Source organism: Spea bombifrons, chromosome 7 (genome assembly GCF_027358695.1).
Source record: "Spea bombifrons isolate aSpeBom1 chromosome 7, aSpeBom1.2.pri, whole genome shotgun sequence".
NCBI lineage: Eukaryota > Metazoa > Chordata > Amphibia > Anura > Pelobatidae > Spea > Spea bombifrons.
The window spans coordinates 593,267-608,545 of NC_071093.1; the positions used below are offsets into that span (position 1 = coordinate 593,267).

Consider the following 15,279-nt stretch of genomic DNA (forward strand, 5'->3'; position numbering starts at 1 on the left):
TTCGTGGGGGGTCGGGCGACCGTTTGGGGCTATTTTGCACAAATATTTGCTGGGCCGTTGGACGCGTGGCTCCCGAGCAGGGGCCACAGACCGACCAAGATCCTCGCAGACACTCCGGAGCGGATTGGCCGATTTGGGAGAAGCCGTTCAGCCGAATATAAGATTAACCCTTAAGCCTGGTAAATTTTAACCCCTTCAGCACAGAAAGGGTGATGCCTGCACTGCCATATTTACAAAACACTCCTTTCAACAGAGATTTATTTTTTATGTGAAAATCTTTTGGAATGAAATAGGGTTTTTTAACTTTTTAAAATTCTGCAACATTTTTATAGAATTGCCAGCAGTCAAAGGGTTAAACACAAGCACAGAGGTTTTTTTTTAATCTCTCTGTTCCCCAAACCCAGCGGCTGATTGGTGCCTTTAAGCCAATCGCCATTGCTTTTTGGCCTTCTTGGGTTAACCCTTTCAGGTGTGAGACGCCGTCACTGTAACTTTTGCCTGAATTGTTTCAGAATATTTTTAGCACAAGATAAATATTTTGGTAAAAAAAAAAATGTATTGCTGCAATTTTTGTAAAACGTTTAAATTAATAAAGAATAAAAACTATGGAATTTTTTTTTCTCTCCCCGCGATCCCCTCGTCCCTGGCAAATATTCTGAGCTCCGAGGCGAGTGGGGGGGGTTTGCATCTCCTTTAGTTTTTAATTAGAGAAGGCAGCCTGTGGCAGAGCCAGCATTAAATTCAATCCCTTAGAGGCGGCCTGAACCAATCAGAAACAACAGGGGTGAGAATATAATGGGGAGGAATAATCCTGCAGATTCCCCGATAACAGATTTCTCATTGTTTATTTTAAATTCCCCCCGGCCGCTCACAGATGAACACGGAGACCACGAAACATTTAATGCAGCAGGAGCCGCCGCGTCAGACATCGCTGTTTATTACATGGAGTGCGAGATGCCGGAGCCGGACTGCCCGTCGGGGGATCAGCATCTTCTCCCCAAACAGTTTATTTCTACAGCCAGACCCCAGGAGAGGGGGGCAGCAAGTGACACACAACCCCCCCCCAAGCATTTCAGCTTCCCTCCCACTGGCAGAACAATCAAACCTTTTAGGACCATGAATTTCCCCCGTTGGCAGAAGGTCACCAATTGCCTACACTTTAACCCCGTGCGGCACAAGCTGTAACCACGGCTGGGGCAATAGGAGAGGCAGGGGGGTCAGGTTAATCAGTGATATTAATGGGAGCCACTATCTGTATCAGTTCCAGCGGGTAATTGGCACGGCGGGGTAAGCGGGCAGCCAGCGATGGCAGCGGGTTTTGGTCGTGGGGTTACCGGGCAGTTGGCATCTCCGAACATCATGTCTGCCCCTCGGCGGCTGCGATCCGGCTCCGGTACGCCTCCCAGCCGGCAGCGCGGTACATCTCGGCGGCTTCCAACCGATCGCTGGCTGATAAGATGCCTCGTCCCACAATGATGATGTCAGAGCCCTTCTTGGCAATGACATCATGTGGACTCTGGTACTGCTGGCCCAGATTATCACCTGAGGAAAGGCAAATGAACACAAAATTACGATCGAACGGCTCGTTAATCATAAACGTGACTCCATTTGTGGCCCTGGGGCCCCGGGAGCAGTGTAATTCAGACAGCTGGGTCATGAAACTGGCGCATGCACAGCTGGGTAAGATTACGTCCTGCGCGACGCGGCTCCGGTATAACACTTACCCCCTGCCTGCAGCTGGACGCCCGGGGTCAGGTGCAGCAGCTCCGGTTTATCGCTGACGCCGCAGCCGGAAATAAATCCAAACACAAAATCCGGACAATCCTCGGCCAGTTTCACCTATTCACAAAAACAGAGCGCGTCAGCCACGTGCAACCCACGAAGATCATTCCGGGCACATCAGGCTCCTCCTCGGATGGAATGTACCCCCATCGATGACATCACAGACCAGAGGGGAAACCTCCCGGCCAGCCACGGCTGCCCCCCTCCCTCGTGGCACTTACCGCCGCCTTTGTGTAGCCCCCGGTAGCCAGCGACCCCTGGGAACTCATCTCGGCAATAACCAGACACCCTCTTCCCAGAGCCGAGCCGACTTCCCGCAGTCCCTGCAGCACCCCGGGGCCCGGCACGGCGTGGGCATTTACCACGTCCGACCAGGACGAGATTCTATAGATTCCACCTGAGAACAAGAACAGAAACATCATTTATACCCGGAGATCGGCTTATCCCTGAACACGGCGAGCGCGGGCTGCCCCAGAGCCGTCACCTTCGTACTGCTGCCGGACCGTGTTCCCGATATCCGCAAATTTACGATCCTCAAACAGAAGGAACTCGTGCTGATCGGCGGCGGCTCGGAGCCCAGAAGCCACGTCGGGGGTGAAGTCGCTCAGGACGTCCACGTGGGTCTTCAACATGCAGATGGCGGGGCCCAGCTCGGCAGCCAGCTGAAGGAGCTCGGCGGAGTGAGTCACGTCGGCCGACAGGCAAAGATTGGTCTTCTTCTTCTCCATAATGGTCAGGAGCCGCGATGCCAGGGGGTGGGTGCCGGGGAGGAGCGAGCGGGACGCGTAGCTCAGGCGGCACTTTTGGGCCGGGGCGGACGCCTGCGAAGTGACTTTATTTTCCTGGATGAACCTCCTGACCTCCTGCGCGGTGTCGGCACCGACAGCCTCCAGGGCTTGCAGGATCTCCATGAGACGTGTCAGGGTGCTAACGGAGTGCAGGCGGATGCCACTCTCTGCCAGCCTCTCCTTCCCCCCCTGCTCCCTGTCCACCAGAACAATGGCGTCTGTGACCTGCAGACCCTCTCTTCTCAGGACCTCAGCGGTCTCCAAGACACTCGAGCCGCTGGTGACGACATCTTCGATGATCAAGCAGGTCTCCCCAGGAGTGATTGTGCCTTCGACCAGCCGTTTAGTTCCTACGAACAAAAAATAGCTTATATTGTGAGCTGGAAGGACCGGCCCTCAGGGGCCACGATAGGAATAACATGGCCTCTGTCACCTCTCTCCATCACTAAAATAAAGAATCTGCTTCCAGGAAGGGTTGGTTAAAAAAAAAAAAAAAAAAAAAAAAAAAAAAATACACCTCGATGCAGCTTTATATATATATATAAAATGTAAGGTGTCCAGCTGTGGCCCAGAGGTCTCACAGGGATGCCGCGCGGGGGCCGGTGTAATGCCTCAGGGTCTCACCGTAGTCTTTGGCCTCTTTCCTGCGGATCAGCATCGGCACCGCCTGCGTGGAGCAGATGATGGTGGCCAGAGGGAGGGCTGTATACGGGACCCCACATATCGAGTCGTAGCGGAGAGCAGCGTCCCGGGCCGTCTGGTGCAGCAGATCCGCAACCTGCGGGAGAGGGGGGCATGTTACCGGTGACAGGTTACCCCCCCTGTCCCCAGTGATACCCCTCAGGTTACCCCCCCTGTCTCCAGTGATACCCCTCAGGTTACCCCCCCTGTCTCCAGTGATACCCCTCAGGTTACCCCCCCCGTCCCCAGCGATACCCCTCAGGTTACCCCCCCTGTCCCCAGCGATACCCCTCAGGTTACCCCCCCTGTCCCCAGTGATACCCCTCAGGTTACCCCCCCTGTCCCCAGTGATACCCCTCAGGTTACCCCCCCCGTCCCCAGTGATACCCCTCAGGTTATCCTCCCCGTCCCCAGTGACACCCCCAGGTTACCCCCCCTGTCCCCACTGATACCCCCAGGTTAGTCATGTTCCGGATTACACCACTGTCCCATCACCCCCCTTCCCAGTGATGCCCCGGGGCTCCCATTCTCCTGCCCCGCCGTACCCGGTTCAGGAGGCCCGGGTGGGACACGATGACTCTGAGGTCGAAGTAGACGGGGGAGCTGAGGCCGCTCTTCAGCTGGAAGTTGCCGAATTTCAGGGCTTGGACCCGGTGCAGATCGGCAGCCAAATCCCGGAGAGGCTCCATCACCCACGTGCAGATGCAGACCGGCGCGCGGCTGTGACGTCAGAAGGCGGTGCCCGCTCTCCCTGCCCTTACCCGCTGCCCATACAAGTATACCCACCCCCAATATCTACCAGCTGTCTTTATTCGTAGAGGAAGTCCCTCTTCGTGTTCACACTTTTGCTTGTCTTCTGATCAGCTTTCCCAATAACCGAGGAACCTTATTTCAAAAATACCCCATGGGGGCATTTACCTAACACAACCCCCCCTCCCCCCATCACGACACGTCATGCGTTACAAATCACGGATTTGGGCGAACCCCATGAAAGCTCTCTAGGTCACCCGGCTCAGCGGGTCCCGCGGGTCGTACCAAGTGACCCCCAGAACCTCGTAGGGACAGCCTGGCAAGGGTTGCAGTTGGCATGCGTTTATCTTTCTGCGCATGGGGTATCCGTGAGCGAGCGGGAAACACGATCCTGCGCAGCGCCGAGTGACACCCGAAGCCACGGGAATCACCAGTGTGACCACCTTCTCCTAACCCGCTGCAGAGCCCGAGATTCCACGGCAGAAAAGTGTCAATTATCCACGTGGGTTTCACCGATTCCGGTGGTTCCGTGATGTTTATTCACCAAACGCCCCGCAAAGCCTCTGTGTCGTTTCTTGTCATTACATTAAAGTTACATTATCTGCCGGCCGCCAGCGCAGCTGATCATGTGACGCCCTTCGCAGCCAAACCCCGCGAGCTCCTCGCTTTACGGCAGCCCTTATAACGCGGAAATCCTTTATTCACCAAAACACGGGATTCTTAGAATATTTTTAGAATGTTTCTAAATGCGCCGGTTACTGAGTGATGGGAGTGATCCGCCTGATCCGACTGGAAGCGGGGCAGAGAATCTTTTGGGATTTGGGGGGCAGCGGACTTTCAGATTGGGGGTACTCTGTGATCCCCTGAACATCAGTGGATTAAAGTGGCCGCTGCTTTTGCCACCCATCGCCGGATCAGGGGCAGCATTTACCTCGGCCCTGGGGCCGGTTTGCTGATATCACGCGCAGCGCGTCCCCCGGATCCACGTTGGCCGGTGAAGTTTTTCCACCCCGTGGGTATCGGGCATCGGCGAGTTAGACCAAAACCCTCATGCTTACCTTACCATTTAGAGCGTAAGCTCTGCAGGCCAGACACTGATCATTATAGAAAGTGTAATAAATCCGTGGTCCGTTTTTTTTGATATTCCTCACTTTATTAACAGACGGTGTAAAGGGCACCTCGGTGTTACCCCCGGGGCAGGCAGCACCCTCAGCCAGCAGGGTAACCAAGAGGCATCCGTTCTACAGAATGATCGGCCTGGAGGGTATAAACCACGTGTGGGGGGGGGGGTGATGGGGGTCCCTGGAGCTGGGGCAACTGGAGGGTCCTTATTAATACTCCACTTCATTATTAACCCAACAGGGGGCAGAACAAATTCCCGAATGCATAAAGCCCCAGAGGGTCCGCTGCCTCCTGGCTGCCCTGATTGAAAGATGAAGAGGCCACTAGGGGTTGTTAGGGGCTGTTGGGGTAACTTTGGCCCCTCGCCCGATGGGTGACTTTCCCTCCCGGACGCCTCGGTTCTCGCAGTTTGCGTTAATCTGGGATAAAACTCTCATCGTAAGGCTCCTTCGGTGTTTATAAAGTTATTCTCAGCAGTGATTTACACCCCAGCAGGCCGGACAATCGATCCAGCATACAAAGGGTTCATTAAATAGTTCAGCTAAACCCCTGGAGAGTGGGGGGGGGGCTAGTGGCCCCTGGAGAGTGGGCGTTAGTGGCCCCTGGAGAGTGGGCGTTAGTGGCCCCTGGAGAGTGGGGGTTAACGCTTCATTATATAGACACAGAGAGCGCAGAAACAACTTAAATACACTTTTTAGACAATTTCATGGTAAACAAATGCATTGAGATAATGGGGACCCGCGGGGGGGGGTCTCTCTGTCCGTGGCGTCCATGGGGGGGTCTCTCTGTCCGTGGCATCCGCGGGGGTCTCTCTGTCCGTGGCGTCCGCGGGGGTCTCTCTGTCCGTGGCGTCCGCGGGGGTCTCCTCAACGTCCTCTGAAAAAACATGAACTCTATCGATCAAACCTAGACACCTAGAATCTCCTAGAAACGGAAATGCCCTGGGGGTCCCGGGGGTCCCGAGTTAAACGCGTCAGGACGGGATCAGCCCCCGGTGTATCGAGAACATGGTTGGCCGTGTCTGTTTTACAGCAGCGGTAAAGCGAGTCCAGCACAGTGTATCCGGAGACTTCCTGTCACAATCTCTGACTCCTTCCTGTCCGAGGCGGATCCCCGCTGTGACCCGGCGCGGGGCTTTAACTCTTTGATGGCTGCAGGCGTTTACGTCGCGGTGCTTGTCCTGCCGACGGCGAAGCTCTTGGCGCCGGGCAGCGGCTGCGCGTCGTTCTGGTGGCTCCGCCGCTCGATGAATCCAGCCAGGCGCGTCGTGTCCAGCGGGATTTTGGAGTGGCTGCTGTAGTGAGGCTGGAGCCACGGATGTTGTAGGCACGTGGCCACCGTGGGCCTCCAGCGTGGATCGGCCTGCAGCGTGGCCCGGATAAAGTCCTGAGCGGCCTGACTCACGCCGGCGAAATACTCCTGCGGGAAGCAGAAGTCCACCCGGCAGATGTTCAGGCAGGTCTCCTCGCGGCTCTCGTCCAGGAACGGAGACACCCCGCTGAGCATGACGTACGTCAGGACCCCCAGGCTCCAGATATCGCTGCCCAGAGACACGGGGGTCCCGTGGATGACCTCGGGGGCCGCGAATTCTGGGCTCCCCAGCAGCCGGTGGATGTGAAAATGTCCCGTGATCTGCACGGCGTCCTCCAGGTCGATGATCTTCACGCGAGGAACCGGAATCCGCAAATCCACGAGGAGATTCTCCGGCTGCAGAGAGAGAAAGGCGGGAAATACAGCTGTGCTGAGCGCGGAGGCGGCCATATTGTCCCCGCAAAGCCCGCCCACCAGCGCGATGAACCAATGAGAGGGGGGGGACCTCGACACAACGTATCATCATCATTATGTATTTTTATTATTATTCATATTATTATTAGTATTATTTATTATTATTCATATTATTGTTCAGATTATTAGCAGTATCATTAGTATTATTATTCGTATTATTATTAGTAGCATTAATAGTATTAGTATTATTAGTATTATTAGTATTTATTATTATTAGTAGCATTAATAGTATTATTAGTATTTATTATTGTTCATATTAGTAGTAGCATTAGTATTATTATTAGTATTATTATTACTATTATTAGTATTTTTAGTAGCATTAATAGTATTATTAGTATTATTAGTATTTATAATTATTAGTAGCATTAATAGTATTAGTATTATTAGTATTTATTATTGTTCATATTAGTAGTAGCATTAGTATTATTATTAGTATTATTAGTATTTTTAGTAGCATTAATACCGTATTGGCTCGGATATAGGCCGCCCCCGTATATAGGCCGCACCCTAAAAGTTTGGTGCTTTTTTAAAGAAAAAGTTTTTTTTCTTTAAAAAAGCACCAAAAAAAACATGCTGCCACTGTCCTCCCCCCCGAGATATGCTGCCACTGTCCTCCCCCCCGAGATATGCTGCCACTGTCCTCCCCCCCGAGATATGCTGCCACTGTCCTCCCCCCCGAGATATGCTGCCACTGTCCTCCCTCCCCGCGATACGCTGCCGCTGTCCTCCCTCCCCGCGATACGCTGCCGCTGTCCTCCCTCCCCGCGATACGCTGCCGCTGTCCTCCCTCCCCGCGATCCGCTGCGCTCCCTCCCCGAGATCCGCTGCCCTCCCTCCCCGCGATACGCTGCCCTCCCTCCCCGCGATACGCTGCCGCTGTCCTCCCTCCCCGCGATACGCTGCCGCTGTCCTCCCACCCCGCGATACGCTGCCGCTGTCCTCCCTCCCCGCGATACGCTGCCGCTGTCCTCCCTCCCCGCGATACGCTGCCGCTGTCCTCCCTCCCCGCGATACGCTGCCGCTGTCCTCCCTCCCCGCGATACGCTGCCGCTGTCCTCCCACCCCGCGATACGCTGCCGCTGTCCTCCCTCCCCGCGATACGCTGCCGCTGTCCTCCCACCCCGCGATACGCTGCCGCTGTCCTCCTCTGCCCCCCCTCCTCGACTTACCGGAGCAGACTCCCGGGTGTCTTCAGGGCCGGCGAGGGACATCTACGCAATACGCGTATGCAACTTCCGGTACCGTTACCGGAAGTTGCATTTGCGTATTGCGTAAATGTCTCCCGCCGGCCCCGCAAGACACCCGGGAGTCTGCTCCGGTAAGTCGGGGGTGGGCAGAGGTAAAACGCTTAGATAACCTCCCGTGCCGGCACCCCCCCCCGTGGGAAGTGCTGGCAGGGGAGGCTGTCTGAGCGTATCGGGGAGAAGGATGCAGGTCCCCTGCACCGCTGCGGGGGATCTGTATCCTAACCCCGCTGCCTGCCCCCCGCTAGACCCCGAATATAGGCCGCACCCCCACTTTAAAAACTTAAAGTGGGGGAAAAAAGTGCGGCCTATATTCGAGCCAATACGGTAGTATTATTAGTATTATTAGTAATATTATTATGTAAATTAGCGTCATCAGATCTCCTGTTCGCTGCCGATACGGTGTGGATCAGACCAAGTAAACATATTGGGGGGGGTGTAAACGAGCGCCCACCAAGGCACCTTAAATATTAACCCTTTAATAGCCCATTGTGAATTGTAGTGTTACCCAAATGGCTTTAATACAGGTTGTCATGGAAACCTTGACTTGTCGTTATTTAAAGATACATTTAATGGAATCATCCCAGCAGGGGGGGGATAGGAAGGAGTCAGACTGTGTGACCCCCAGAATCTGCCCCGTCACCCTGAGATTGGGGCCAATAAACCCCAAAGAGCCACGTCTCCGTAACCCTAAAAAATACAGCCATAAAATGTCCACGGCGAGTCCACGCGGCCCCCTCCCCCGACACCTTCCGCTATCCTCTCACCTTGATGTCCAGGTGAGCCACGCGGCAGCTGTGCAGGTAGCGCAGCGCCTCCATGATGTCACGGATGAAGAAGGAGATCCTCTCCTCCATGAGCTCATCGTGGTTCACCAGGTAATCCAGTAACCGCCCGTCGTCCATCCTGCGAGACAAAGAGTTTACTCGGTACTCCCACTCCCATCACTAGCTGCCCCCGGTGAGCCCTTTAACCCCTCGGCTGCCACTCACAGGTCCAGGACGAGGATGTAGGCGGTGGGCGACTCGAACGTGTCGTGGAGGGCCACGTACTGCGGGTGCTGCAGGTGCTGCAGTAACGCCGCCTCATGCGCCGCCTGCTCCTTCTTCTTCATCTTCTTGCTGATGAATTTCACGGCCACGTCTTTCCGGGTCGCTTTCTGGACGCATCTCCGCACCACGGAAAAACGGCCCCTGGGGCAACAAGAACGGGGGAGGGGTGCGAGAGGGGGGTGAAGCAGACCGTCTGCGGGGGGCGCGGGCGTACGAGCGGGCTGCATTCAATGTATGTGTCGGGCGCTAAGCGTGTGCATGTCGTACGTATCATGCGTGTAACACGCCTGCCTTCCTTTACCTCCCGATCTCCTGCTGCTCCACATACATGAGATCGAAGTTCTCTCTCCACGCAATGGCCGAGCCGTCCGCATTCGCGTCTTCAGAGAGGAAAAACGCAAAGTGAGCCCATGTCCCTCCGATGCCACAGCGGCACCACTCCGATAACACTCACTCGCTTCCCACGGCGGCACCACTCCGATAACACTCACTCGCTTCCCACGGCGGCACCACTCCGATAACACTCACTCGCTTCCCACGGCGGCACCACTCCGATAACACTCACTCGCTTCCCCCGGCGGCACCACTCCGATAACACTCACTCGCTTCCCACGGCGGCACCACTCCGATAACACTCACTCGCTTCCCACGGCGGCACCACTCCGATAACACTCACTCGCTTCCCACGGCGGCACCACTCAGATAACACTCACTCACTGAGGAGCCCCCCGGCTGTCTGTCCTTCCCGGTTCTCACCGTACTCCGCGAGGCGCACCGGCTCCGACGGCTCGCTGGGGACGCTGATACCCCACGGGTTGCTGGCGCTGACCCGAAACCGGTACGTGGCCCCGGGGCAGAGGTCCTCCAGAACCAGATACGTGTCCAGGGTGCAGGCAACAGACTGCTGCCACGTCTGAGACCCTGAGAGACCCCAAAACAGGGCTTAATACCCCAAACAGGGCTTAATACCCCAAACAGGTGCTGTGTCCGTATTATACACAGGGGGGGTAATAATACGCTACCTTCCTCCTTGTACTCCGCCGTGTACCCCGAGATGGTGCAGTTCCCGGTGCTGGCCGGCGGCAGCCATCGCAGAATCACAGAGGTGCTGCTTCTCTCTTGGGCAACTGGCTGGATGGGGGCCCCTGGGACCCCTAGAGGGGAGAGCAAGTCGAGATTAGCTTGGAGCACTCACACTCCACTGTCAGTTCCACTCGCACTCCACTGTCAGAGCCGCTCACACTCCACTGTACCTTGCACTTTGATCGTAGCCGACGTGGATGTGGCCCCGAGGTCATTGGTCGCCACGCAGGTGTAGATCCCGCTGTCTTGGGGCATCAGATTGCAGATTTTCAGAGTGATGTCACCAGACTCGCTGAACAGCGAAAAACATCAGGGTTATTATAATACTGAGAGCCAGACCACAAGCCACGGACCCGGCCACGGGGCCCAAGCGTCAATACAGGAAGATATTCAGGAGCTCAGCGGTCTCTTTCTCAGATGGGATTTCCTAGGTACTTAAAGCTTAGGCCACGGAACCCTTACCTGGCTGACATGGAGTAAACGCTGCTGTCCCCATTCAGAAGCGTCTGATCCGGACCTTTCCACGCGACGCTCGGCTTTGGTCGGCCACAAACCTTGCAGCGTAACGTCACGGTGTCACCAAGAACACAAATAACGTCTACGAGTGGAACGAGGAACTCGGGGGCCACTGAAAACAAACGGGGGGTATTAGGGGGTACAGAGGGGCAGATACCCCTGCCCCCCCCCGCCAGTGCAAGCGGCAGAGGCAGAATGTGGCCACTAAAGGGCGCTGTGGGGCAGCAAACAGATCATGGTCCGCGTACAATGCCCCCCCCCGGGGGCGATTCTTTACGTCTGGCTTCATATTAGTGGCAGCAGATATTATTATTATTAATTATTATTATTATTAATCAGAGAGAAGCGACGGGCAGAGACCCCCCGATCCCCGACTCACCTTCTTGGATGAAATTCGGATTTATTATCTACAAAAACAGAAAGGAAACAGAAGTGAATGGGTTAATTTGGGGTTTATTTTCACCCGTTACCCCTAATACTGGGAGGTGAGACTCTGTACCCACAAACCATTCCTGTCCGCACTAATACCCCAACCGGTGGTGGGTGCCCCGGTGACTAACCTGCCCTTTAATGCTTTGCATGAAACTGCGCCCCCCCCCCCGAAATAATATTCTGCCCCGCTGTCTGAATAGGAGAATTATATTATTATATTATTATAAATCAGCGTGCACTGGCCCTTCTTACCCCGCTCTAGGCTGACTGTGATGGGAGTTGTAGTCCACAGCAGCCCTCCTGGTATTAAACATAATAAATGTCTTGCTGAGATTTGGGGAGTTTGCTTCCTGCCCCATGTGGGGTCCACGGCGGGAGGCAATAGTTCTGGGGCGTAAGTCTTGGTTTGAGGGTCAGTGTCAGGCAGACGCTGCTGTTGGTGAAGATTCCCATTTACCCCCCGGGGGTCTCATGCTGGGGGGCAGGAGAAATGCTCCTTCCCAATAGAATCTGGCTGGAGAGTTATGGCGCCACCTGGTGGGCAAAGTCTGTGCAGAATCCTAACTGCCACCAGGGGGCGATCTCTGCGGCTCACCATACGTTGGTGAGATTTTAGCGCCACCTGGTGGGTGAACGAGGTAGAGATTCTCTGAGCTATGCAGAAAAACTGTAAAAACTGATTTTTTTCCCCAATTTTTATGACTGTTGCAGCCAATAAAACGATCCGATCAGCCGGACTCTGCACCAGAGACATTTTTATACATGACCCCCATTCATTTGCCACTGGGGTATTTTCCTGTCAGGTATATAGAGCGTCCCCTGGTGGGTGAAAGTTTCCGGTGTGTTTTGGGGTAAATACCCAACTACAGACCCCCTTATAAATTACATAGTTACATAGGCTAAAAAATGACCGGCGTCCATAAAGTTCAGCCTTTCCTATATCGGTTAATTTGTTGCTGTTGATCCAAAAGAAGGCAAAAAAAACCCCGGTTTCGCTCTTTCCAATTTTGCACTAACCAGGGAAAAAAATTCCTTCTTGACCCCAAAACTAGTTAGTGCAGTATATAAACACTTCAGAAACGTTCAGAAAACCACAAAATAATTTTTTAATGCCGATTTATGTTTTCACTGAAAATGCTCTAAATATTTTTTCATTAAAAGCGGTGTTCGTTTAGGACTCGGGGGGGGGGGCTGAAGCTGAATTCATGGCTTAGATTTTATTACATGGATTTGCATCATTTGCTTTTAATAAAAAAAAAAGGATTGTCCTGATTTTTTTAAAAAATTTAGTTAGTAAATAACTTTATTAAGTCTGTTATTGTGCTCATAGTGTCAGTGACCAGGACTCGCCTGCAGGAGGCGCTGTGTAACAACTACACAACCTGTCTGTCTACCCTGATTTAAAAAATACCACGAATGATGGCTTTATTTACCCCGTTTAATTTATAAAGCCGTTCCCTGCTGTTTCTATACACATTATCGGGGCTTTTAGGGCAGTAGAACCCGGCGATCCCCTCATATCCAGCAAACACTCTCACCTCCTAGAAAAGAGGGGCATCGGGGGAGAGAGAAATGGGGGGCATCAGGCATATTTGCCATTACTGGACATTGTCTGCCAGGGGTGTCTGTCGGGCTGGGATTGACCCCATCACACTGTATTACTAGTCACACGCTACTGGGCCACCCCTACATTACCTGGAAGATGGAACATCCTGCACTAGAAGACTTTTGGCAGTCCCACAAAATGTGAAAGTTGGTGACACCCCCACATAGCCTGAAAGTTGGAATAATCCAAGTGCATCATCCCTACATAAACCGGTAATTGGTATAACTTGAGCAGGAATTATTATGGACACCCCCGCATAATGTGACAGTTGGATCACTCCACACACACTATTTCCCATCCTTAAAGGGGTAGATTGTAAGCTTGCGAGCCGAGTCTCTCCCCCTAACGTATCGGTTTGTCTCAGTCTGATAATTCTCGTCTTGTCGGACCCCTTGAATTTATGGATTGTATTAATCGCTATATAAATAAATGATGATAATACCGGTAATATAGAAATAAAAGATAATAATTATATATAAATAAGATAATAATAATAAATAAAGATAATAATAATTATATATAAATAAAAGAATAATAATAAATAAAAGATAATAATAATAATAAAAGATAATAATAATATATAAATAAAAGATAATAATTATATATAAATAAGATAATAATAATAAATAAAAGATAATAATAATAATAAAAGATAATAATAAATAAAAGATAGTAATAATATTAACCCCTCACGGCAGGTGACAGAGAAGGTATCAGACTAAACTAAGTATAAGATTATCAGGGGATCCAGACTTGTTCTATTTCTTTAATTCTTCTCTGAGTTGCCAAGGCGATGAAGCTGGTAAAATGTAAACGAGTTTTTTGCCCCGTCGCCCGGCGCACCGGCCACCTCTGGGGTATCAGTCCGTCGAGCTGCCCGCCATGTTCTTTGCTGCCCCTTTAAATGCTGGGATGCCCCATCGCCATCAGATGAAGGCTCCTCGCACCCCCAAACAGATCTCACCCGTTATCGCCCCAAGCGGCATCTCCCTACCTCCATACTAGCCCCGGGGTCAAAGTCATCGCACTCGGACTCTTCGGAACTGTGGTGGTCCTGCGTTTGGAAGCATGGAGGGAAGAAGAGGAGGAATTAGAGAAAAGGCGGCATTTCACCCATTTATATCCAAAAACCCGATAAAGGCATTTATTTAGGGTACGGGGAAAATGAATCTTTGTGGTCTGGCTCATCCGTCGGTATAATCCCAGGGTGACCTTTGTTGGCACAAATAAGAGAACGAGAACACACAGGGCGAGGGTAAGACAGACACAGAACCACGAGAGCCACGAGAACCACAGATATAACGCGATCCGGCGTGGATCCCTCTCGCCAGACACCTCTCCAAGGGGCTTTATCTCAGGTGGCCGACCGCTGGGGCTTTATCTCAGGTGGCCGACGGCTGGGGCTTTATCTCAGGTGGCCGACGGCTGGGGCTTTATCTCAGGTGGCCGACCGCTGGGGGTTTATCTCAGGTGGCCGAACCGCTGGGGGTTTATCTCAGGTGGCCGAACCGCTGGGGCTTTATCTCAGGTGGCCGAACCGCTGGGGGTTTATCTGCTGAATCCGGACAGCAGGAAGCCCATAAAATGCTGCAGATTTACGGAACGTTCCGGATTTCAATTCATTAAACGAACAATAATGAAAAACCCAACAAAGAACATGACGGTGAAGAGAGGGAAGCCGAGACATGCAGAGGACACGCGGACACACGAACATGCGCACAACACAGAGAGGAAGCAGACCCCAGACCACCAGGACCCCTCCAAAGACCCCGAGACCATCTGGACCCATCCAAAGACCCCGAGACCACCAGGACCCATCCAAAGACCCCGAGACCATCTGGACCCCTCCAAAGACCCCGAGACCATCTGGACATCTTGCAGAGTCAGATCCTACGGCCCCTTCAGAGGAAGCAGAGAGGGTCCCACGTGGACCCCTCCAGAGAAGGAGAGCCCCGAGACCACCTGGACCCTTTGCTGAGGCCGACCCCGAGACCCCCTCATGGATTGCGAGGACCGCGGGCGGCCGGGGACACTCAGCGGTATTTAGATTAACCCATTAAGGGTCAACCCGTGAAGCCCCCGGGGGGCTCGTCTCCATTGGCACTCACCCATGGGCAGAAGATCCAGACGTTCAGCCGGAGAGCCAGAGGCACGGAGCGCTCCGATACCCCGTCAGATACCCCGTCAGATACCCCGTCAGGTACCCCGTCAGGTACCCCGTCAGGTACCCCTCGGCTGGTCGGGGCATTATTAACGTTCAGCAGATCAGCACCGATAGCTAGACTGACGATTCTGGGTCATTCTGGGCGAAACTCTAAAGCTTTTAATAACGTTTTCCGTCTCGCGCTGTCACCCGTCGGCCTCACCTGAAATCGGCCCCCCCGCTGGGGGTCCGCAGGCGACACAGAACCATTCCGAGACCATTGGACTATTAACCC

General features: G+C 53.3%; 2 protein-coding genes across 6 annotated transcripts in view; both read right to left on the minus strand.

Moving 5' to 3' along the window:
- Positions 1 to 818: 818 nt before the first annotated feature.
- UMPS (uridine monophosphate synthetase) lies at positions 819 to 3,963 on the minus strand. The gene is made up of 6 exons (XM_053471316.1): positions 3,797 to 3,963; positions 3,195 to 3,348; positions 2,267 to 2,920; positions 2,004 to 2,179; positions 1,725 to 1,839; positions 819 to 1,542 (listed from the first exon to the last, which is right to left on the minus strand). Exons 1-6 carry the CDS (start codon positions 3,938 to 3,940, stop codon positions 1,358 to 1,360), a joined length of 1,428 nt encoding a protein of 475 aa, XP_053327291.1. The 5' UTR covers positions 3,941 to 3,963; the 3' UTR covers positions 819 to 1,357.
- A 2,138-nt stretch (positions 3,964 to 6,101) lies between these two features.
- KALRN (kalirin RhoGEF kinase) overlaps positions 6,102 to 15,279 on the minus strand; it is a 91,931-nt gene continuing 82,753 nt past the window's right edge. For all 5 annotated transcript variants that reach the window (XM_053471024.1, XM_053471023.1, XM_053471022.1 and 2 more), the window contains 10 exons: positions 13,836 to 13,895; positions 11,183 to 11,210; positions 10,750 to 10,915; positions 10,458 to 10,579; positions 10,227 to 10,358; positions 9,961 to 10,125; positions 9,506 to 9,584; positions 9,145 to 9,345; positions 8,920 to 9,058; positions 6,102 to 6,830 (listed from right to left, as the gene is read on the minus strand). In XM_053471024.1, coding sequence (XP_053326999.1) covers positions 6,285 to 6,830; positions 8,920 to 9,058; positions 9,145 to 9,345; positions 9,506 to 9,584; positions 9,961 to 10,125; positions 10,227 to 10,358; positions 10,458 to 10,579; positions 10,750 to 10,915; positions 11,183 to 11,210; positions 13,836 to 13,895 — 1,638 coding nt within the window. In that variant the 3' untranslated portion in view covers positions 6,102 to 6,284. The remainder of the gene's footprint in view (positions 6,831 to 8,919; positions 9,059 to 9,144; positions 9,346 to 9,505; positions 9,585 to 9,960; positions 10,126 to 10,226; positions 10,359 to 10,457; positions 10,580 to 10,749; positions 10,916 to 11,182; positions 11,211 to 13,835; positions 13,896 to 15,279) is intronic.